The sequence below is a fragment of the Oncorhynchus clarkii genome, chromosome 27 (assembly GCF_045791955.1).
Source record: "Oncorhynchus clarkii lewisi isolate Uvic-CL-2024 chromosome 27, UVic_Ocla_1.0, whole genome shotgun sequence".
NCBI lineage: Eukaryota > Metazoa > Chordata > Actinopteri > Salmoniformes > Salmonidae > Oncorhynchus > Oncorhynchus clarkii.
The window spans coordinates 20,637,037-20,662,068 of record NC_092173.1 but is presented as its reverse complement, the minus strand read 5'-3'; the positions used below and the strand labels follow the sequence as shown (position 1 = coordinate 20,662,068).

The 25,032-nt window shown below is 44.2% G+C and overlaps 1 protein-coding gene across 2 annotated transcripts in view; it reads right to left on the bottom strand.

Moving 5' to 3' along the window:
• LOC139385867 (replication protein A 70 kDa DNA-binding subunit-like) overlaps nt 1-25,032 on the bottom strand; it is a 39,541-nt gene that overhangs the window by 5,776 nt on the left and 8,733 nt on the right. For both annotated transcript variants that reach the window (XM_071131146.1, XM_071131147.1), the window contains 6 exons: nt 24,002-24,138; nt 22,333-22,481; nt 10,442-10,571; nt 3,574-3,750; nt 2,259-2,366; nt 1,578-1,664 (listed from right to left, as the gene is read on the bottom strand). In XM_071131146.1, the coding sequence (XP_070987247.1) occupies nt 1,578-1,664; nt 2,259-2,366; nt 3,574-3,750; nt 10,442-10,571; nt 22,333-22,481; nt 24,002-24,138 (788 nt within the window). The remainder of the gene's footprint in view (nt 1-1,577; nt 1,665-2,258; nt 2,367-3,573; nt 3,751-10,441; nt 10,572-22,332; nt 22,482-24,001; nt 24,139-25,032) is intronic.

The window sequence follows — 25,032 nt, the reverse complement described above, 5'->3', positions numbered from 1 at the left end:
CTCTACTCTTCTGTTGTTAATGGGCCTCCCTGGCAGAGTTCCAACTCTCCCTGCTCTCAGTCCCAAACCAATCAATTATTTTATGCTGTGCCCTCAAAACAAGGCTCCATCTGTGTAGCTTCCAGGAGAGGGTGACCACAACTAATCTGTGTGCACCTTTCACACAGCCCCTGAAAACGAGCTGTCTCCTCAAGAAAACCCACCGTCTGTTCTATTCTGTGGTCTCTATCCACAGACGAAGGGATGGAAGGAAAGGAGAGAAGAGGCAATTCAACCAATAGAAGGAGAAATGCCACAGCCAAATGCTGATATTTGTCAGGCCAATTGGAATATGAACGTCACACACAGCTGAACATAGAAAGAAGCTGTTTACATACCGATCTCAATAAATTGGCATTCTGTCAAACCTCTGAACAAGATGTGTGTCTGTGTTCTTTTTCCTCCCATCCAGACGAGTGGAATGGAACCAGACAACCTCTAGCTCTATGCTCTGATTTGAAGTAATGCATGTCTGTTAGGCTTGGGCAGTATACCCAGGCATTAGGAAAAAGACACATTATGGTTTTTCAATACTGTCAATAGCACGGATCATTTTTTACAATTTAATAAAGTTGAACATTTGTTGCTACTTTTTAAAGTAAATACCTACAGTCAATTTGTGTAATACGTTAGGAGATGAAGAACACTGCGTTCTACATTTCACCTGTTACATTATTACAACACAATGACAAGAGACCGGAGCCTTGTCGTGTAGCACGCGCCAACTGATCTAGTTACAGAACTCACAACTAAATATTTGCCAGCTAAATATCTTATAACTATTAAGTTAACTGTCTAAAATGTGCTAAATGCTCTGCAGTTGTGCATTTGGTTTGCTAATTTAGTAGCTAGTTAGCTATCCATCTGTTTAGCTTCTTCCAAAATCAAGCACTCGCTTGGTAACAGCAGAGAATCCCCTCCTGGATCAAGAGCCTTACTAGCTAATATTTGTTTTGTGCGTGCAGCAAACTGTTACTTGTATAGTTTAAGTCAGAATCTGTACAAAATGTTTGCAATGTGCTCATTAGCATTTAGTTAGCATTTTCTACAGGATTTCACATGTACTTGTTAGAATTGCTAACCTTCGGATTAGAGGATCAGTGGGGTTTGAAAAGAGTGCCCCTTGTTTTCAGTGTCGGTATTACTGAATATGGTATGGCGTAAAGATATGGCAATCTGGATACCGCCCAAGCCTGATGTCTGTCATTTTATACATTTAGAGTCAAATCAATATAATCGGTTGACTGATTAAAAATCAGCTGATATTGGGCTTTTTCCCCTCTATTTTAGATCTATCATATACCACCGATATTGACAAATGATGAACAAAAACATGCTAATCTGAGTACTTCTGTTCACTTCATAATGTTTGTTGTCGATTGTAAGAAATCACATTCAAAGGTATCTTTGAAGAGACATATCACGTCTGAAAAACAATGCATCGGCCGATAAATTGGAACAGGTATAGCCTACTTTGCCTCCCAAAAATAAGCATGGTATTGGATCCCAAAATCCCATATCTGTCAGACACTACTTACATTGTAGGTCTCCAGCTTGACTCTGTTACGGAAAACGAACGTGTGGAAGTTGGCCTGCTGAAAGATCTCCTCGAAGGCAGCTTCATTCTGCATGAAAATTAACAAAATGGGATCAATTTAACATTAATGACAATCAGAAACTTGCTCGTTTCGATTAAAAAGCCATTGTTTTAATCAAGATGGCTGGTTCTAAATCAAAGCCGTTTTCCAACTAATTAAAAATAAAATAATAATAATGTAGCGCAACATTTTTTTGTTAAAAAAACACTTATGATTATTTCAATAGAAGTCCTTGGGTTATAGAGGCTGTGTGAGGGCCTACAGAGACCACACAGCACAGCAGCCTGTTTAGGCTGGCAGGGACAGGCTAGATTAGACCTCCCCTCAGGTTCAGGACCTCCCCTCAGGCCAGGCTTTGAACCAGACAGAGAAGGAGCGAGACAGGGGACAGGCGGGCGGGCAGAGAGGGAGACAGGCGGGCAGGCAGAGAGGGAGACAGGCGGGCGGGCAGAGAGGGAGACAGGCGGGCGGGCAGAGAGGGAGACAGGCGGGCGGGCAGAGAGGGTGACAGGCGGGCGGGCAGAGAGGGTGACAGGCGGGCAGAGAGGGAGACAGGCGGGCAGAGAGGGTGACAGGCGGGCAGACAGACGGGAAGAGAGGGAGACAGGCAGGCAGGCTCACCGAGTCCTTGAGCTGCCCTAGGTAAGCAGCGTTCTGTCCCAAAATGGCTTCAGCACTCTCCTGAAAGCAGGTCACCCACTGGTTGTCCCCGTAGTCTGCTATGTTGGCCTGCAGGACAGGAGGAACAAAGAGACAGACGCATGTTAGGAGTGAGTACTTTGGAAAGTCAAAGGTCATCTGGGCTTTGTTGATCATAGGTTGCAACATAAATAGCACCCTATTCTCTTTATAGTGCACCACTTTTGACAGGAGTGTAATGGGCCCTGGTCAAAAGAAGTGCAACACATAGGGAATAGGGTGCCATTTGGAATGCATTCAGTCTATTAAAAATGTAGGCTTCTCAGGGATTTATTTGATACTTTGGTTTATTATTGTTAATGATGTCACGTTGATGCTGAATATTCAATGTATTGTCGATTGCACAAGTTTATACTCCTGGGAAAATCATTATTCTAGAACTCTCCATTTGGCACCAGCAGAACCAAGGTGTACATGTGATGAGAGCTGCGCGCAGTGGTAGCATATTCCCAGCTTATGTTCCAGTTCTGTGAAGAGAAGCAATATGCTGACTGGCGAGAGGTGCAAAACAATAGAAAAGCAGCTTATTTTAGATGTCTGGCTGCAAGAGCTCGTTTGCTGACTAATTGAGGTAGTATTTTAATGCTGCTATTATTAACAAGCAGAGAAAAAAATGCCTCATCATCGATGGGGGGAAATAGAGCAATTAACTTAACATAATCCTGACTTCCAACAAAACAAAACATGAATCTGAAATAGCCAGCCACTATTTAACACCTGCAGCAGCGAGAACAAAATGGCCTTAAATAATCTTCAAACATGAGTGTAAAGAGATCTGACGGGGAGAGTTGAGGACCGTCAGAGAAGTAGAACGACAGGGGAAGACTGGCTGGAGTCCTGGGAGAAGAGGGGAAAACTGTGCCCAGAAGGAAGGAGAGAGTGAAAGAAAGAAAGGGGTGTGAAGACGAGCGAGAAGAGTGAAAGGAGGGAGGAAGACAGAAAGTGAAAGTGTGCATGCCAGAGAAAAAGCACAAGAGGCAGAGTAATGAGAGGCAGTATACAAGTCCCCCAGAGGAAGACACACCCGGCCACAGCAGACACAGCCCCACCAAGGGTCCTGTGAGGATGAGAGAATGAATAGAGGCCTAGGGGAAAGGGTCAGAAGCAGGCAAAAACTGTCACAGTGAGGGTGAATAGGGTGGCAGAGTGGGACGCAGCAGTGTGTGTGTGGGTCCTCTGACTGCGTTCTGAATCCAGCCAGAAAGACAGAGGGTTTAGACAGAGCTGAGCCACTCACAGAGAGGATGAGTCGGTACTTGAAGTTGGGGAACTCTTTGTCACACTTCTCACAGCGGAACATGCCGTTCTGCTGGTCCACCACCTTCTTATTGCAGTCCTGACTAGGGCACGCCTGGTACAGACAGTTCTCCTTACGGATGTACACTATGGTGGCGATGCAGCTGAAGTAGTCTGCCTGGAGAGATAGACACAAGCAACACACAGCCAACATTACTGAGTATACTTCTTAGTCCTTTTAAAAAGTGTACACTTCACATGTTTTGTGGAAGATCATACTGCTATACCTGCAGCTGAAGGAGTCCGCCCGGACGGACACAACCACACGAGAATCATTCAGCCAATCCTTTTGAAATGTAGAGGTTTTGTGGCAGGCCATATTGTAATGTGCAGGCTTGGTCTATGATTTCTACATAAGGTTCATGACATTACACGGCGCAGAACTAACAACTAATAAGCATTAACGAACATCAACTAGAATATTCAAACTCTATTAAAAGAGAAACATTACTGCAGTGGGATGCAAAAATAACAATCCAACAGCAATCTGCATAGCTCCAAACACAAATACAAAACTGCAAAGGCAGGCTGCCTCATGTTTTTTATGGGGCATATGCAAAGTTTATAACCCCAATATACACAAACAGCCTTTCAGAATATTTCCTAGCCTGTCGGAGAGCAGCAAGCACCTGCTGAGAATTTCCCAGCGCTGAGTCCTAAAATCTATAAATGGAGATGGACAGAAAGGGCTGTGGGAGGAGCAACATAATGACGTGACTCAGTGTCAACAGGGTCGCCTCTCGTTCTGTCAACACGTTGTAGAGCTCTGTTTCTATACCCCCACCCAGCACTTCATACGCCTTTCTGCCACAGACAGGTGGAATCTCTCTCCCCCTCTGCGTGTCAGTCCCCCTTCTACTGCTCGTCACCATGTGGCAATGAGGTAACAGAGGCCCAGTGAGGTGAAAACAGGGTCACGTTGAAGGGGAGAGAGAGGAGCAGACACCTCCACGTCTTAACACCGTCTACATCCCAAACAGCGCCCTATTCCCTATGTAGTACACTCATTTCGACCAGGGCCTATAGGTAACACCACACAGTAATATCTCATTATGGAAACACACACAGGAAAACCTCTGAGGCTAAGCACCTTCATAAGTCAGTCATTAGGATTCACCCAGAGGACAAAACAGGGTGTGCTCTTTAAAAAAACCTATAACACTCCCTTACACAATGATGACCTACAGTAGGATTACAACAGGGGATTGTAATAGCCTGGACGTCCTGATTCATATTCATGGAGGGGAACATTGCCTGGCGTACAGAAAGGAAAGCAGGGGACAGGAAACAGGACATTTCTGCCTGGTGCACTTCATTGAGAATTCCACATGCAAGAGGTTCTTTCTTTCTCTCTATAGTTCACAATCTAGATGGAGGCCCCAGGCAAAGTCTTAACCTCCAGTTTTCAAAGGAAATAAATAGAAAAACTAAAAGGGAACGTTTCCGCCACATTGGTGGTAATTGATTTCGCTCTCTCCCCATAGGCTGACTGCTGGCCACTGTCAATATGCCTAAGGAATTCAGCCACAATTAAATTGCACAGAAGGACAATTTATATTTTATGTCACTTCAGACCACAAAAACACTTGGGGAGTAATCAATGACAGTGGACAAATGAGAAAAATCTCTCCCTTTTCAACACATGGAATCTACCTTTAAAACACCTCATATTTTCCTTCCCACACTGCAGCTTCCCCAAAGAGCACTAATTAACCAAGTTAATACCTCCGCAATTACCATGTCACTCACCACAGAGAGAGAGAAGAGACTACTGAAGACGTTTTTCTCTTGTCTCTGTCACAAGGCTTTACATACGCAGGCAGTGTCAAGCCACCGGGAAGGAGCGGACTGTGGACGGGGTTAGCCATTCGCTGTCGACAGGGCAAGTCGGTGTTGTGGAAATTGGGGGTTTTGACAGAGACTGTGTGACAGGGACAATTAATTGCCGCTGACTTGGAGGGCTTTGAGAGGGCCGACCTTGTGACTCCGTGTCTCAGAGTCTCTACGGGCTGAGCAGGAACAGTACGAGTAGGACAGACTGAGCTCGAGTCAGCTTCTCTGTCAACCCCAGCCTTCATCACACACAGACACTACAGGCTGAACCAGAGCCCAGGGTCACACCTCTCCCTTCCTCTCTCCTCTCGCACCACAGCCTAATGCCAGGAGAAAGCTCCTTAACCCAACAGGGGGCTAATGGATAGTGGAGGACTCTGGTGAAGGTCAAAGGAACTAGTGAATCAGCAATGCTCATATTGGATAGCCTATATAGTGCCAACTGCCTACTCTACAATGAGATAGTGACAACGTTTACATGCACTTTACTATGCTATTTTTAAAAAACATTGACGAAAGGCCAAACTGGAAGTTAGCATAAGGTGATTTAAACACCTGGTTTTCTGAGCAATCTTTCAAATTATTTGGACATGTAAACAGCTTAATCAGTGTTCCAGTGGTGGGGAGGCAGGTAGCCTAGTGGTTAGAGCGTTGGGCCAGTAACCGAAAGGTTGCTAGATCGAATCCCCGAGCTGACAAGGTAAAAAAAAGCTGTTGTTCTGCCCCTGAACAAGGCAGCTAACCCACTGCTCCTAGGCAGTCATTGTAAATAAGAATTTGTTCTTAACTATACTCGCCTCGTTAAATAAAGGTTAAACAAAACAATAGGTCTGCGTATGTGCCAGCACCGGTAGCCTCCCTCTTATGCGCGAGAGAAGTGAGTTCAGAAAAACTGAAAGTAGACATCTTAAAAATAGTTCACACATCAAAATGTATATGCCGAAACCAGAATAAAAAAGGATTCACCAAAATAACAGTGGTAGAACGTCTATTTTGATTAGCGATATTCTGAATTTACCTATCTATCAGGTAGCCTGATTTCAGATGTGCCCATGTGATTCTAGGGAAATCGGTTTTTCCCTTCCAAAGCATGTAAATGTTTTAAACTATTATATTAATCCACAAAAATGGCATTAATGTGTGCAAGTAACCTACAAGGTCTACAATGTGAGGGGCGTGTCAAGTAACTGGTTAGCCTGTATAGTGTCCATACACTACAATGTGAGGAGCGTCAGGATTCAAGAAAGAACAATAAGAGCGCTATACTGAGACTTGGTGACACCAGGCCCTGGAGAGCTGCAGAGTAGATGAGAGAGCAGCAGAACCAGGACTAGAGCCCAGCCAGCCACTGAGCCAATCACCACAGCAATGCCCCAACATCCTCCATGCACACAAACAGGTAGAGGTTTAGCCACAAATAGGTTTCCAGTCGAGTGTTGCTCTTCTATTATTTATCTAGGCCTATATATTTGGAACAACATGCCCCATTTTCCCCTCCGTTTGCTACGGTAGGACATTTTCTCACATGCTCTTTGACCCAAGCCTGTCTATACCCCAAAATCCTCTATCCATTCTCCAACACCTCACTCCTTCACATGACCTGAGTCCACATGTGTCTGTTAGTCAAGCCTGAGCTTTTCTACTATTGTCCCCCTCTCCTAGTATAATGGCACCGGAGGGGATGGCTGCTATTTTGTTTGTTTTTTCGCATTGTTCGGAACTAATTTGGTACATAATGTTGCTGCTACTGTCTCTAATGAACAAAAAGAGCTTCTGGACATCAGAACAGCGATTACTCACCTCGAACTAGACAACTTTTTTTTAATGAGTCCAACATGAAGGATATACTGCTTTGTCGAGACAAGGCCCAAATCCCCGCCATCAGCATGAAGATGGAGAAAAGGGGAGAGGAGGGCAGGGTGCCCGGTAAGAATTCGCATGACGAGTAGGTAAACCACAACTACCCTCCGTATTATAGGCCAACGTGCAATCATTGGAAAACAAACTGGACGATCTACGATTAAGACTGTAATATCTTATGTTTCACGAGACTTGGCTAAACGACAACATGGATAATATAGAGCTGGCTGGCTTCTCCGTGCATCGACAGGACAGAGCAGCTACGTCTGGTAAGACCAGGGGCGGGGTGTGTTTCCAATGGTCAAAAACTGCTGGTGTGCGATGTCTAATATTAAAGTAGTCTCGAGGTATTGCTTGCCTGAGGTAGAATACCTCATGATAAACTGTAGACCACACTATCTATATTATTCGTAGCCGTCTACTTACGACCACAAACCGATGCTTGCATTAACCTCTTGAAGCTAGGGGGCACTATTTTTATGTTTGGAAAAATAACGTTCCCAAAGTAAACGGCCTATTTCTCAGGACCAGATGCTAGAATATGCATATAATTGACAGATTAGGATAGCAAACACTAAAGTTGCCAAAACTGTAAAAATATTGTCTGTGAGTATAACAGAACTGATATTGCAGGCAAAACCCTGAGAAAAATCAAACCAGGAAGTGGCTTCTATTTTGAAAACTCCATGTTCCATACCCTCCCATTGCTCCATTTAAAGGGATATCAACCAGATTCCTTTTCCTATCGCTTCCTCAAGGTGTCAGTCTTCAGACATAGTTTCAGGCTTTTATTTTGAAGAATGAGCGTGAACGACCACATTGCGTACGTGGATAGGTGGGGGCTCTCAGAGTGAGTTGTGCGCAAAATTGAAAGGCGGCCATTGTTACTCCCGGTCCTAGTGAAAAGCCAACTGTCCCGGTTGATATATTATCGAATAGATATTTGAAAAACACCCTGAGAATTGATTATAAAAAACATCTGACATGTTTCTGTGGACATTATAGATATAATTTGGAATGTTTGTCTGCGTTGCCGTGACCGCTCTTTCCGGTGGACCCATTGGAATTGTGATACAGTAAATTATAAGTGAAATAATCTGTCTGTAAACAATTGTTAAAAATTACTTGTGCCATCCACAAAGTAGATGTCCTCACCGACTTGCCAAAACTATAGTCTCTGAAACTGGAAACACTTATCTCCCTCACTAGCTTTAAGCACCAGCTGTCAGAGCAGCTCACAGATTACTGCATCTGTACATAGCCCATCTATAATTTAGCCCAAACAACTACCTCTTTCCTTACCGTATTTATTTAGCTCCTTTGCACCCCATTATTTATATTTCTACTTTGCACATTCTTTCACTGCAAATCAACCATTCCAGTGTTCTACTTCGCCACCATGGTCTTTTTTTGCCTTTACCTCCCTTATCTCACTTCATTTGCTCACATTGTATATAGACTTATTTTTCTACTGTATTATTGACGGTTTGTTTTACTCCATGTATTGTTGTATGTGTCGAACTGTTTTGCTTTATCTTGGCCAGGTCGCAGTTGTAAATAAGAACTTGTTCTCAACTTGCCTACCTGGTTAAATAAAGGTGTTCTCAACTAGCCTACCTGGTTAAATAAAGGTGTTCTCAACTTGCCTACCTGGTTAAATAAAGGTGTTCTCAACTTGCCTACCTGGTTAAATAAAGGTGTTCTCAACTTGCCTACCTGGTTAAATAAAGGTGTTCTCAACTTGCCTACCTGGTTAAATAAAGGTGTTCTCAACTTGCCTACCTGGTTAAATAAAGGTGAAATAAAAAAATAGTTTGTTAAGAAATTTGTGGAGTGGTTTAAAAACAAGTTTTAATGACTCCAACATAAGTGTATGTAAACTTCCGACTGTACCTCGACTAACCTGTACCTCCACACATTGACTCTGTACCCCCTGTATATAGCCTTGTTACTGTTATTTTTGTATTTTATTTTTTTAAATCAACTTTTGTTTATTTAATAAATACTTTAACTATTTCTTGAACTGCATTGTTGGTTAAGGGCTTGTAAGTAAGCATTTCACAGAAAAGTCTACACCTGCTGTATTAGGCGCATGTGACAAATACAATTTGATTTGGATTCTCCATCTCTCCCAGTCAATCCTGAGCTTTTGTACCATCCCCTCCCTCCCTGTCGACCCCCCCCCCCCCCCCTCTCCCAGTGCCCTTCTAACCAGAGAACTCCTCACAAAGTCAGTCAAATAAACCTAATTAAAATCCTCTCATCCCTTATCCCAAAACGGAGGTTAATAACCAAGGCCCAGGATTAAATAATATAGTTTTATATTACAAATATTAAATATATCAGTTTTCATAACCTTAGATGAATTATACACCTTTCCACCCTTCTCATAAAATGAAAATAAGAAGCTGAAATTTCAAGCACATATTTTACTTGACTCATATGAGAGCAATCACTTCATTACCAAGATTAATGAATGGAGCCACTTATCTTCACAATCAATATGGAAGATAAATGTGACGTCACAAAGCACATACCTAGGTAGGGAGAGGGCAGCAGAGGACACCTACTATGTTGGTGATTAACGAGAGGGAGATCATCAGAATACCGTAGGGTGCATCACAAATGGCACCCTATTCCCTATATAATGCACTACTTTTGACCAGGTCCCATAGGGAATAGCGTGCCATTGGGCCCTGGCCAAAAGTAGTGCACCTTGTAAGGAACAGGGTCACATTTTGGACAGAAACAAGCTAGCATTCTGCTTTAAAAATAAGCTTGCGATCCAGTAGCACAGTCCTTTAATGAATTGCTCTGATTACAAAGACTTATCATGACTGCTAACCAAGAAAAGAGAATCCTTGGAAAGCCAGGATGAAGTGACAAGGTTCCAGTGTTTCATGGTGACTGAGATAGAGATGCTGTTGTGTGTTGGATCCACAATGCAGGTTGGTCTACTTCCCACCTTCAAAGAAGAGATCGCTTGTATTCGACATTGTCTTTCAGTTTGTCCTTGAATATTCTTGCTTTGAATCAAGTCAAGAAAAAATACATTTTAGAATGATGTACATGTTTGTCTACAACAGAGTATGTTAGTGTGTGCGTGCACAAAAAACCTTGTCTCCGTGTCCAAGGTGCTCTGTCTTGATGTCAGCCAGGGTCTTCCAGTTGGTGTTCCCTCCTCCTCCACCTGTCCTCGCCTCCGTCAGAGACTGGCCAGCCATAGAGTGGCCCTCCTTATCATACCTGGATGGACATAGTTAAACACACACACCTTTAGTCAACATGTCACTGCAGAAACAACCCCATTAATCTCAATAGAAAAGACAAAAGAAGTCAAGTGTAATACATAGAGGTGCCTCGTACACCACCGTCTTGTAGCCTAGTGCCTCGTAGACCACCGTCTTGTAGCCTCGTAGACCACCGTCTTGTAGCCTCGTAGACCACCGTCTTGTAGCCTCGTAGACCACCGTCGTGTAGCCTCGTAGACCACCGTCGTGTAGCCTCGTAGACCACCGTCGTGTAGCCTCGTAGACCACCGCCGTGTAGCCTCGTAGACCACCGTCGTGTAGCCTCGTAGACTACCGTCGTGTAGCCTCGTAGACCACCGTCGTGTAGCCTCGTAGACCACCGTCGTGTAGCCTAGTGCCTCGCAGACCACCGTCTTGTAGCCTCGCAGACCACCGTCGTGTAGCCTCGCAGACCACCGTCTTGTAGCCTCGCAGACCACCGTCGTGTAGCCTCGCAGACCACCGTCGTGTAGCCTCGCAGACCACCGTCGTGTAGCCTCGCAGACCACCGTCGTGTAGCCTCGCAGACCACCGTCGTGTAGCCTCGCAGACCACCGTCTTGTAGCCTAGTGCCTCGAAGACCACCGTCTTGTAGCCTAGTGCCTCGAGGACCACCGTCTTGTAGCCTAGTGCCTCGCGGACCACCGCCGTGTAGCCTCGCCGACCACCGCCTTGTAGCCTCGCAGACCACCGCCGTGTAGCCTCGCCGACCACCGCCGTGTAGCCTCGCCGACCACCGCCGTGTAGCCTCGCCGACCACCGCCGTGTAGCCTCGCCGACCACCGCCGTGTAGCCTCGCCGACCACCGCCGTGTAGCCTCGCCGACCACCGCCGTGTAGCCTCGCCGACCACCGCCGTGTAGCCTCGCCGACCACCGCCGTGTAGCCTCGCCGACCACCGCCGTGTAGCCTCGCCGACCACCGCCGTGTAGCCTCGCCGACCACCGCCGTGTAGCCTCGCCGACCACCGCCGTGTAGCCTCGCCGACCACCGCCGTGTAGCCTCGCCGACCACCGTCTTGTAGCCTCGCCGACCACCGTCTTGTAGCCTCGCAGACCACCGTCTTGTAGCCTCGCAGACCACCGTCTTGTAGCCTCGCCGACCACCGTCTTGTAGCCTCGCAGACCACCGTCTTGTAGCCTCGCCGACCACCGTCTTGTAGCCTCGACGACCACCGTCGTGTAGCCTCGCCGACCACCGTCGTGTAGCCTCGCCGACCACCGTCGTGTAGCCTCGCCGACCACCGTCGTGTAGCCTCGCCGACCACCGTCTTGTAGCCTCGCCGACCACCGTCTTGTAGCCTCGCAGACCACCGTCTTGTAGCCTAGTGCCTCGAAGACCACCGTCTTGTAGCCTAGTGCCTCGTAGACCACCGTCGTGTAGCCTCGCCGACCACCGTCGTGTAGCCTCGCCGACCACCGTCGTGTAGCCTCGCCGACCACCGTCGTGTAGCCTCGCCGACCACCGTCGTGTAGCCTCGCCGACCACCGTCGTGTAGCCTCGCCGACCACCGTCTTGTAGCCTCGCAGACCACCGTCTTGTAGCCTCGCAGACCACCGTCTTGTAGCCTCGCAGACCACCGTCTTGTAGCCTCGCAGACCACCGTCTTGTAGCCTCGCAGACCACCGTCTTGTAGCCTCGCAGACCACCGTCTTGTAGCCTCGCAGACCACCGTCTTGTAGCCTCGCAGACCACCGTCTTGTAGCCTCGCAGACCACCGTCTTGTAGCCTCGCAGACCACCGTCTTGTAGCCTCGCAGACCACCGTCTTGTAGCCTCGCAGACCACCGTCTTGTAGCCTCGCAGACCACCGTCTTGTAGCCTCGCAGACCACCGTCTTGTAGCCTCGCAGACCACCGCCTTGTAGCCTAGTGCCTCGTAGACCACCGTCTTGTAGCCTAGTGCCTCGTAGACCACCGTCTTGTAGCCTAGTGCCTCGTAGACCACCGTCTTGTAGCCTAGTGCCTCGTAGACCACCGTCTTGTAGCCTAGTGAATTGTCTGTTGTCTAGTACTATTTTAACAAAACCCATCCTGGCCAACATAGCCATGCCTGTTTGACAAAGCTGAGCTAGGTTGCATCCTAAAAAGGGCACCCTATTCCCTATATAGTGCACTAAATAAGGAATATGGTGCCATTTGGGACGCAAAAATAGTCTGTGCTGAGGGCAAACCAGGCTGAGTGGCAGAGAGAGTGGCTGTGAAATGAATCAACAGCAGTGATGGGGGAATCAGAAACCAATTTTCACTCAGCGTTACCTCCAGGTGATTCACACAATACAAGGGAGAAGGAGAGAGAAGAGAGGGATGAAGAATAGGGGGAGGAGAGCAGGGGAAAGGGAAAAATAAATAAATAAATAAACAAACACTCAGGTTGGAATTGTGCAAGAGATCAATAGAGCTGAGTAATCTATTGCTAGGAGGTATTGTGTAGAGCTATGGGGGGTGAGGGGACAGGGGCTGTAAATACAGTGAGCGGGACTTGCTCTTGGAAGCATGACTAATTGAAAATATCCCCATTAATGGCCTGCAAGCATGTGGCCCGGCCACTATGGCCTCTGCCAATTTCCTCTCCCACCCAACCACCGAAAAACGTGTGCAATTCTTTCCTGTGTCACCTATTCCCTCATCTCTGTACTACCATTTCTGCTTTGTTATAATTCTACTGGTGTTCGTACTGATAGGGGGCCTGACACCTGGCTGTTGATGCATTAAAAACAACATCAACCTAGTTCTGAAATCCACCTGAAAATACTTGTTTCTGATTAACAACAACTCCTTTCATGAAGCTGCTGGTGTTTCACCAAGAGAAATAGGCTGGAACAGAATGAAAGGAATTAAACATTTATGGCGTTTTCTAATCCAAACTCCTGGTAGGTAAGCTGATGATCATTAACGTATATCTGATTTCAAGTTGTTATTTTTGACAGTTACAAATAATGAACAAAATGCTAAGCAACGTACCCAGGAGACTATGTAACGCAGACTGTAAAGGAAGACAAACAGAAGATTGTTCTGTAGGAAACCGCTACAACAGGCAGGGTATAGTAAGTCAGTGGGTTTGATGGAAACTAAAATCAGGACAAATTGGAGCTGACAGAAGATGTACAACAGTGGACCGACAGGCAGGCAGGGAGATGCGCAGAGAGTGGATGAAGTGAGACTAACCAACGAAGAGAGACGACAACAAGAAGAAGAAAAGGGAAAGAACAGATTCATGTGCATAGCATGGCACCCCGTCACAACGAGCCATACGGCCAAGGACAGGACGGCAGGGAGACATGACATAGAGCATGTGACAGAGGGAAGGAGAAAGAGCAGCTATACATGACAGGAACCCTTCTGTAAGCACGGTTCCTTCCCTGTCTCCAGCTATGGCTCTCATGATGAGTCTCTGACTGGCGGAAAACGTACAGCAGATATGATTAGGCATCCATGAGGTCTGCTCAAGCATTCACTCTCTGTAGTTGTGAAGTTGAATGACGCAGTACATGGAGGTAATTACCAATGGGAACAGGGTTGTAAATATGACCATGTATTCTATTCCAACATAACAAATGGTCTGAATCACAAGACTTTTGTGAAATGAAAAACAAGGACAGATAAGCTTGCGCCAGGAGGGAACTAAGCTGCAGTGGTGCAAAAAAGTACACAATTGTCATACTTGAGGAAAAGTATATATACTTTTATTTGAGTGACTTTCTATTAAGGTAAGTCACCCAGTAAAACACTACTTGAGTAAAAGTCTAAAAGTATTTGGTTCTAAATATACTTAAAGTATCAAAAGTAAAAGTGATCGCTGAAATATACTTAAGTATAAATCATTTTAAATTCCTTCTTTTAAGCAAGCCGACGGCGCCATTTTTTATGTATGGATAGCCAGGGGCGTCCTGTCCTGCTAAGCATTCAAAATGTACTTTTGGGTGTCAGGTCAAATGTATGGAATAAAAAGTACATTATTTTCTTTAGGAATGTAGAAGTAAAAGTTGTCAAAAATATACATAGTAAAGTACAGATAACACAAAAAACGACTTAAGTAGTACTTTAAAGTATTTTTACACCACTGCAATGCTGGGACAAACTACTGACAAGAGAAAAAGAAGAGAAATCCAAGTAGCATGGCCACAGAGTTAAACTACTTGTTTAAAATCAAAAATATGAATCGTTATGTTGGAGCACTGAGCACAAGCTAGGCAGAACGACTGAACAGCAACAGCACACTTCTAGTGTGTGAGGAGAGGAGGGCAATCAAAAGGTTCTTGAAATCACTAACTGGTGCGCTGTTTCATTAGTAGAGGGTCCGCACTCAAAAAGTTGATGCCATTTTATTAATTGATGAAAAGGACAAATATATTTTTGCTGTGAGCTGAGCAGCTCCACTAGTGGGTAGCAGGATTTCCACATCCCAAATGGCACCCATTTCCCTATATAGTGCACTACTTTTGACCATGGCCCATAGGACTCCGGTCAAAAGTAGTGCACTATAAAAGGAATAAGGTGCCATTTGGGACACATCCTGTCTGTCTGTAGTGTGTAAGGGAGATCAGATGACTCAGTGACTGCAGGAAAACACAGAACAGAAAGAGTGAGAGTAGCCAAGTATCACTAAGTGAGCAATGGCAATAGGACAACAAGACGAAAGGAACAAGAGGAAGCATGACAAGATGGAGTGACAGATCGAGACACAGTTGTCCAGACAGCTAGGGGAGGGGGAGAGGAGAGAAGGAGCCACTCTAGATGTGTCTGTGTAGCCTGTGATGCCATCTAATGGACAAAGGCTGCTACGGTATGCACCGGATGGCTCAGTAAGGAAACATTTCACGTTTGCTTATGAAACAAATTAGCACAAAATTAGAGAAACAAATTAGATTTTATTTTTATTTTATCTAAATCCTCCCAAATAGCAACTGAGCAGTCAAGGCATTTTCAGGGTGTTACTTGATACTGGGGAAGAGCAGGGTAATTGACTAGACTAAGCTATAATTAAGTAGATGTGGTTTATGATAAGGTAAATAAATTATCGTTATGAATCATTTAAATGCCTAAATAACGAGGGCACTAAATGAGCATGCACCAAAGTTGCAAAAAGCCGAGGAAAAAACAGCACCAGTTGAGCAAGGAACACTTTAATTAATCTAGCTAAATTAATCTTTAAGCATTTAAATTATGCAATAGAGTGGGGCTAAGACAGTGCCCTAAATTACTGGAGCACCACAGGAATCACATTCGATGCTGTTTAAAGACAAATCCATGTTTCTTTCATGCACAATAGTTCATATTCCCATTTCTCCCCAAAAAAGAACACAGATTTCATGGCAATCTGTAAAATCTATTTCAAAGACAAGGGAATCATATATATATATATATATATATATATATATATATATATATATATATATATATATATAAAATTATGGAGCTCAGAACCAAATCAAGGCTCAAGATAATTGCTGCGTAGTGTGGCATTCTTGTTTGAGGAAATTAAAACAGTTTCTCTCTATAAGATGAATTAGTCTGACATTAAAAAAGGGAAAGCAGCAGTTTAAAAAAAAATCAGTCCAGCACACATAGGGATCGGCTGAGCAGAACCACTGATCCACTGCATGGGTTTCAGTCAACATCTTACCCAGGGTGGGATAGATAGATACAGAAATCCAAAGAGTTTGCAGCAAAAATTATCAAATTAAGACACCTACACTTTGCAAAATAATGTTTTCAAGAGCTTGGCTCTGACAAAAGGCTCAGAGTTTGCCTTTGTTCTTCAGTTGTAAAAAGCGCTGGGTTTTCAATGCTTGCAAGATGAAAATGTTCACATAAAAAAGGCCTCTTCATTTGTGGACAGATCGGTAGCACCCCAAATTGAATCCTGAATCCACTATATATGGAACAGGGGGAAATTTAGGATGCAAACTGCTGAAAGCATGGCTCACTGATGATCAACATCCTTCTCTACCAGAATACTGAAAGTATTCAACAAGCACTGATGTGCTAGGCCTAAAATCACTAAATCATTCACTACTAACCTAGTTTTAGTCAACGTATTGCTCCGTACTACTTGAAAAGCAAAAATACATTGTTCTCAATACAACATTTTACTTCATATTTGAGGCTATTCCATCCTTAGACAGCAAACCATCATGTAGGGCTGGGAATTGCCAGGGATATGTATTGCGATGCCAGGGATATATATTGCGATTCTCACGATTTGATATTGCGATTCAACACTGCGATTTTATTGCGATTTGAGATCTCAAATATATTGCTTATTATATGTCTGCTGCAGAGACAAGACAGCATGATAACATTTGTTTTGATCAGTCAGCGAAATAAAAGTGCTGAAAACACATTGGCTCACTATTTAAAAAGAAGATGCAAACTATGAAGGAAAAATACAGGAGTTTTGGTGCAGGTACAGCAGACTTGCGGTAGCTAACGCTACCTACAGTATAAAAAAAAAGTAAAATATAATTCTTTAGATCAATTGACATACACTGAACAAAAAAATAAAATTGCAACGATTTTACTGAGTTACAGTTCATAGAAGGAAATCAATTTAAATAAATTAAATAGGTCCTAATCTATTGATTTCATATGACTGGGCAGGGGTGCAGCCATGGGTGGGCAAAGGCCCACCCACTTGAGAGCCAGGCCCAACCAATCAGATTGAGTTTTTCCTCACATAAGGGCTTTTTTTTTTTTACAGACTCCCCCCTCCTCAAAGATCCCGCAGTTGAAGAAGCCGGATGTGGATGTCTTGGGCTGGCGTGGTTACACATCATCTGCGGTTGAGGCCGGTTGGATGTACTGCCAAATTCTCTAAAACGATGTTGGAGGCAGCTTATTTTCAATTCTCTGGCAACAGCTCTGATGGATATTCCTGTAGTCAACATGCCAATTTCACGCTCCCTCAAAACGCAATGCCACAGATGTCTCAAGTTGTGACAAAACTGCACATTTTAGAGTGGCCTTTTATTGTCCCCAGCACAAGGTGCACTTGTGTAATAATCATGCTGTTTAATCAGCTTCTTGATATACCACACCTGTCAGCGGGATAGATCATCTTGGCAAAGGAGAAATGCTCACTAACAGGGATGTAAACAAAGTTGTGCACATAATTTGAGCAAAATAAGCTGTGTGAAAATGTTGGGGATCTTTTATTTCAGATCATTAAAAATGGGACCAACACTTTACATGTTGCATATAGTTTTTTGTTCAGTATAATATCATCCAAAAATAACATATCATGTAGCCTCATGTTCGGGCTGAGGTCAGGACTCATATCAACATCCTCTGAACTGTTCACCTGGCCTAACTGATGGATGCCTGCAAACCAACAGGAGCCCACTTGTCCTTGAGGACATGCATCATCCCACAGCAGCTAGGCGTTGCACTGGAAAACAAAACACTTAGGTTCGTTATTGCTGGCTGTCCATGTGACAAGTGACTGGCGTGTCTGCGTCCCAAATGAAACCCTATTCCCTTTGTAGTACACTACTACATGTTCTGGTCAAAAGTAGTACACTATATACAGTGGGGCAAAAAAGTATTTAGTCAGCCACCAATTGTGCAAGTTCTTCCACTTAAAAAGATGAGAGGCGTGTAATTTTCATCATAGGTACACTTCAACTATGACAGACAAAATGAGAAAAGAAAAAAATCACATTGTAGGATTTTTTTATGAATTTATTTTCAAATTATGGTGGAAAATAAGTATTTGGTCACCTACAAACAAGCAAGACTTCTGGCTCTCACAAACCTGTAACTTTAAGAGGCTCCTCTGTCCTCCACTCGTTACCTGTATTAATGGTACCCGTTTGAACTTGTTACCAGTATTAAATACACCTGTCCACAACCTCAAACAGTCACATTCCAAACTCCACTATGGCCAAGACCAAAGAGCTGTCAAAGGACACCAGAAACAAAATTGTAGACCTGCACCAGGCTGGGAAGACTGAATCTGCAATAGGTAAGCAGCTTGGTTTGAAGAAATCAACTGTGGGAGCAATTATTAGGAAATGGAAGACATACAAGACCACTGATAATCTCCCTCGATCTGGGGCTCCACGCAAGATCTCACCCCGTGGGGTCAAAATGATCACAAGAACGGTGAGCAAAAATCCCAGAACCACACGGGGGGGACCTAGTGAATGACCTGCAGAGAGCTGGGACCAAAGTAACAAAGCCTACCATCAGTATCACACTACGCCGCCAGGGACTCAAATCCTGCAGTGCCAGACGTGTCCCCCTGCTTAAGCCAGTACATGTCCAGGCCCGTCTGAAGTTTGCTAGAGAGCATTTGGATGATCCAGAAGAAGATTGGGAGAATGTCATATGGTCAGATGAAACCAAAAATATAACTTTTTGGTAAAAACTCAACTTGTCGTGTTTGGAGGACAAAGAATGCTGAGTTGCATCCAAAGAACACCATACCTACTGTGAAGCATGGGGGTGGAAACATCATGCTTTGGGGCTGTTTTTCTGCAAAGGGACCAGACAACTGATCCGTGTAAACGAAAGAATGGATGGGGCCATGTATCGTGAGATTTTGAGTGAAAACTTACTTCCATCAGCAAAGGCATTGAAGATGAAATGTGTCTGGTTCTTTCAGCATGACAATGATCCCAAACACACCGCCCGGGCAACGAAGGAGTGGCTTCGTAAGAAGCATTTCAAGGTCCTGGAGTGGCCTAGCCAGTCTCCAGATCTCAACCCCAGAGAAAATCTTTGGAGGGAGTTGAAAGTCCGTGTTGCCCAGCAACAGCCCCAACACATCACTGCTCTAAAGGAGATCTGCATGGAGGAATGGGCCAAAATACCAGCAAGTGTGTGAAAACCTTGTGAAGACTTACAGTAAACGTTTGACCTCTGACATTGCCAACAAAGGGTATATAACAAAGTATTGAGATAAACTTTTGTTATTGACCAAATACTAATTTGCAAATAAATTCATTAAAAAAATCCTACAATGTGATTTTCTGGATTTCTTTTCCTCTTTTTGTCTGTCATAGTTGAAGTGTACCTATGATAAATTACAGGCCTAATCTTTTTAAGTGGGTGAACTTGCACAATTGGTGGCTGACTAAATACTTTTTTTGCCCCACTGTAGGTAATAGAGTGACATTTGAGACGTCAGAGAAAATGAAGGAAGCTCACACAGCTCAGAGGGCAGGAAGTGGAACACCTGCGTTGAAGTGAGCAGGCGGAAACATGGGAGATTCTCGCAAAGTCGCTCCACTACATCCACATCATTATCCAATGCCATATTGGTAAACAAGCTATACGATTTAATGCAAAATGGTTTCCACTTAGACAAATGGTAGAGAATTCTCTTGAATAGGAAGCATGTAATACCACATTATGTTTGGGGAATGACCTCAAATGGCCAAATATCATTCAAATACCCAACTAGTAACAATTCTCTATAGCTCAGTCCATTAAATGTTTATAGGACAGGGTGTTTATCATACTGAAAAAAACAAATAATACCAAAACTGTTTCCAAGAAACGTCTGAGATCCAGTGACTTGACAACAACCTTTCAAAGGGTAGTCGTGAGGGAGAGATAAAGCTGTAATCAGAAATCACCACAACCCAGACACCCAATGAAGTGGCAGATATGAGCATATTTTGTTGACTTGCCACCCCTCTCTCCCTCCCGCTATGTAGTCACATTTCACTGCTCTCATTATGCAGATCAAGGCTTCTGATCCGCTCAAAAATAATTACAGCGGCCCAACCTTTTTTTCTAAGGCACAGGGAAGTGGAATTTGAGCATGTCAAGACGCACAGGACGTGCCAAAATATAAATTGAAATTGTTATTGGGTCTCCTTCCATTTCATTCCTCAGCCTCCTTTCATCTTATTTCCCTGGGGAGTGTGTGGCCGGTGTTGCTGTTGGAAGGTAAATAAAATAGCACCTTGGGTGAGAATCAATTGAATCTCCACTTTTGAGACATTTTTCCTTCAATTGTCTGACTGGGGGCCAGGCATGGTCTGTTGTCAGAGTGGAGTGGGAGAGGAGGAGTGGGAGAAGAGGATGTTGAAGGAGGAGGGACAGATCAATCATGGTGCCAGAGAGCTGAGGTGAAGGTTAAATAGGAGCAATGGCTGTCCCTTAATAACTTGTTCATAACTGTGCACTCTCCTTAAACAATAGCATGGTATTCTTTCACTGTAATAGCTACTTTAAAACAGTGCAGTTAGATTAACAAGAATGTAAGCTTTCTGCCATTATCAGATATGTCTATGTCCTAGGAAATTCTCTTGTTACTTACAACCTCATGCTAATCGCATTAGCCTACATTAGGTCAACCATCCCGTGGAAGGGACACCGATCCCTGTGATCACCGTGCCTCCTCCATCCATTCACATCTAGCCGACTGCCTTTCCAACCCTGCTTCTACCCACTGAATTACAAGATCCCAATTTTATGCTTCTAGCCGGCCATTGACAAGACAATGCTTTGATATCAACTTAACTAAACTGCTGCCTAGCTTCCCAACTAGATATGGGATTGGAAAAGCGGAGTATTTATTTGGGGATATGGTACACAGTGAATAACATTATGTAAGTAATGAATAACAAGAATTCTCAAGAGAACGCAAAGAAAATATGAATGAATGAGTCATAGTAACAGTTTTCCCATTGCTTTGCTGGAGCAGCCAATAGGGCGGTTAAGGGATAACACAGGAGGGGCCTGTTCCTCTGTGATAGTGTCTGCCATCTTAAACCACTGCATGTGGATGTGCTACCAACTACCCCTTTCCCTAAATAACCACTCTCACATAAAAAACTTGACTTGGACCTATATATTTGTTCCAATAAAATATAGGCTTTAGGTTTCACTACAAAATTGTTTTATTTTACCATTATTTAACCAGGTAAGCCAGTTGAGAACAAGTTCATTTACAACTGACCTGGCCAAGATAAAGCAAAGCAGTGTGACAAAAACAGAGTTACAAACAAATGTACAGTCAATAACACAATAGAAAAGAAAAATATATGTACAGTGTGTGCAAATGAGGAAGAGTAGAGAGGTAAGGCAATAAATAGGCCATGGAGGCGAAATTATTACAATTTAGCATTAATACTGGGGTGATAGATGTGCAAGTAGAGATTCTGGGGTACAAAAGAGCAAGAGGGTAAGTAATAATATGGGGATGAGGTAGTTGGGTGTGCCATTTACAGATTGGCTACAAATATAGGCTTTAGGGTTACTTCCAAATATCTTTTGAATTTAGTTATTGACATTAATATGAAATAAAATATTTATGTTCTGCCCCGTCAATGTGATCAAAACAAACGCTCCCATCACCACAATCAAGGACAAATTTGTGCACATGTCATTTGTGGCTTCTTTTGAAGGGCAGATAAGTAGAAGAAGGCATTTTCCACAGTTTAAGAATGATTTGCAATCATATGTAAAGCTTCATTGAAGTAACCCCCCCACATCTTCACAAACGGAGGTAGGCTAATCTAGATGATACAAGCCAGAGCACGCACCCCTCTCAGGGTTTGGGGTATCTGATATTTAACATTCAAATTCCTTTAGAATTCTCTCAACAGTGGAGCAGAGGATGTGAGAGATTCGTTCCAGGTCTTTTAAAACCAAAATATGACCCAATAGTGGCTCCATAGATACCCAGGCTGTTCTTGTATAACACATTCACAGAGGCTGTTAGAACCTAAAGCTATTTGGGTCGAGATGAGACAGACACTTACCAGCCCCGCAGCTTGTATGCCTCAGGGATGTCGGGGTTGACCATGACGGTGCTGCTGAACGAAGCAGATAGAGATCTGCCCCCATAGTCCGACAGCTTGGCCCCTTTGATGGCCAGGATGGGCTGCCCAGAGCCATCAAAGGTCTCTGCCTGCAAGTAGAACAGGTAGGTTGACTGAGGATACCAATAATATACACTTTATGTGCAAAACTACACAATTTAGTGGAGTCGGCTATTTCAGCCACACCCATTTCTGACTGGTGTATAAACTCGAGCACACAGCCATGCAATCTCCATAGACAAACATTGGCAGTAGAATGGCCGTACTGAAGAGCTCAATGCCACCTTTCCAACGAGTCAGTTCGTAAAATGCAGTCCTGCTAGAGCTGCCCTAGTCAACTGTAAATGCTGTTATTGTGAAGCGGAAACATCTAGGAGCAACAACAGCTCAGGCGCGAAGTGGTAAGCCACAGAAGCTCACAGAACAGAACCACCGAGTGCTGAAGCAAGTAGTGCGTATAAATAGTCTCTCCTCGGTTGCAACACTCACTATCGAGTTCCAAACTGCCTCTGGAAGCAACGTCAGCACAATAACTGTTCGTCAGAAGCTTCATGAAATGGGTTTCCATGGCCAAGCAGCTGCACACAAGCCTAAGATCACCATGCCCAATGCCAAGCGTCGGCTGGAGTGGTGTAAAGCCATTGAACTCAGGAGTAATGGAAATATAATCTCTGGAGTGATGAATTACGCTTCACCATCTGGCAGTCCGACAGACTAATCTGTATTTGGCGGATGCTAGGAGAACGCTACCAGCCCCAATAAATAGTGCCAACTGTAAAGTTTGGAGGAGGAATAATGTTCTGGGGCCATTATGTTCTAGCAATGTTCCAACATCTAGTGGAAAGTCTTCCCAGAAGAGTGGAGGCTTTTATATCAGCACAGGGGGGACCAACTCCATATTAATGCCCATGATTTTGGAATGAGATGTTCGACAAGCAGGTGCTCACATACGTTTGGGTATGTAGTGTATCAGCACCGGGGGAGAAAAATAAAGTGAAAAAATATTCTTGCAATTGTGTATTTACTAAAGCTTATTGTTCTTTATAAACTATACATGTTGTGTACCTCTGCCAGTGCCCCCGGATAGGGGATATCTGCAGAACAAACAGAGGGAACAGTGTGCTGTAGCTTGTCAGAATGAAATAATTGTGGCAAACTAAGCATAGCCCCACTGAGCCACGTATAAAATCAACTGCAGGAGTTGGGTTCCTTCATCACACTGTGACAGGGTATATTCTCAGTGACTTCAACCACATCAGCTTCTATTAAAACACACACAGAGAGAGACAGAGAGAGCCCAGTGCTCAAATCTCCTCTCCCTCTTCAAACTGCATAACAGACATTTCCAAACACAGGGAGGCACACGGCTCACAATTTTTTTTCAATTAGGAGAGGTGTACTGTAGCCCTACCTGGGGCTCTGGCTGACAAGACACAGGGACACAAACGTAATGCAGGTGTGTACAGCACACAATGAAGGTGCTACAGCATGTCACCAGCATGAGAGAAAGTGACTTTCATCCTCTCTTTATCCAGCAGGACTGTCCCATTGTGTCCAGACGCATATAGACCATCTATGGCTGCGCTAGTGTCTGTCCCCCAGTCCTCACCTCCTCTTCCCACAGGGTGACCTCCACCAGTTTACCAGACTGGTCCATCAGGTTGAGCGTCCTCTTGGAGACCTCACGGTTGTTCTTGGTGTTGAGGCGGGTCACGTCGGACACGCTCTTGCACACTCCAATCACATCTGGAAAAAAAACCACACAATCAATCTGTCATTAAATCTGTCATTAGCACAGTCGACTCTGAGCAGCATTACCGTGGAGAACCAGACACGTGATCAATATTTATAATATGTACTCAGCTCTCTCCTACATTGTAGGATTTTTTATGAATTTATTTGCAAATTATGGTGGAAAATAAGTATTCGGTCAATAACAAAAGTTTCTCAATACTTTGTTATATACCCTTTGTTGGCAATGACAGAGGTCAAACTTTTCTGTAAGTCTTCACAAGGTTTTCACACACTGTAGCTGGTATATTGACCCATTCCTTCCATGCAGATCTCCTCTAGAGCAGTGATGTTTTGGGGCTGTTGCTGGGCAACACGGACTTTCAACTCCCTCCAAAGATTTTCTCTGGGGTTGAGATCTGGAGACTGGCTAGGCCACTCCAGGACCTTGAAATGCTTCTTACGAAGCAAATCCTTCGTTCCCCGGGCGGTGTGTTTGGGATCATTGTCATGCTGAAAGACCCAGCCACGTTTCATCTTCAATGCCCTTGCTGATGGAAGGAGGTTTTCACTCAAAATCTCACGATACATGGCCCCATTCATTCTTTCCTTTACACGGATCAGTCGTCCTGGTCCCTTTGCAGAAAAACAGCCCCAAAGCATGATGTTTCCACCCCCATGCTTCACAGTAGGTATGGTGTTCTTTGGATGCAACAGCATTCTTTGTCCTCCAAACATGACGAGTTGAGTTTTTATCAAAAAGTTATATTTTTAGTTTCATCTGACCATATGGCATTCTCCCAATCTTCTTCTGGATCATCCAAATGCTCTCTAGCAAACTTCAGACGGGCCTGGACATGTACTGGCTTAAGCAGGGGGACACGTCTGGCACTGCAGAATTTGAGTCCC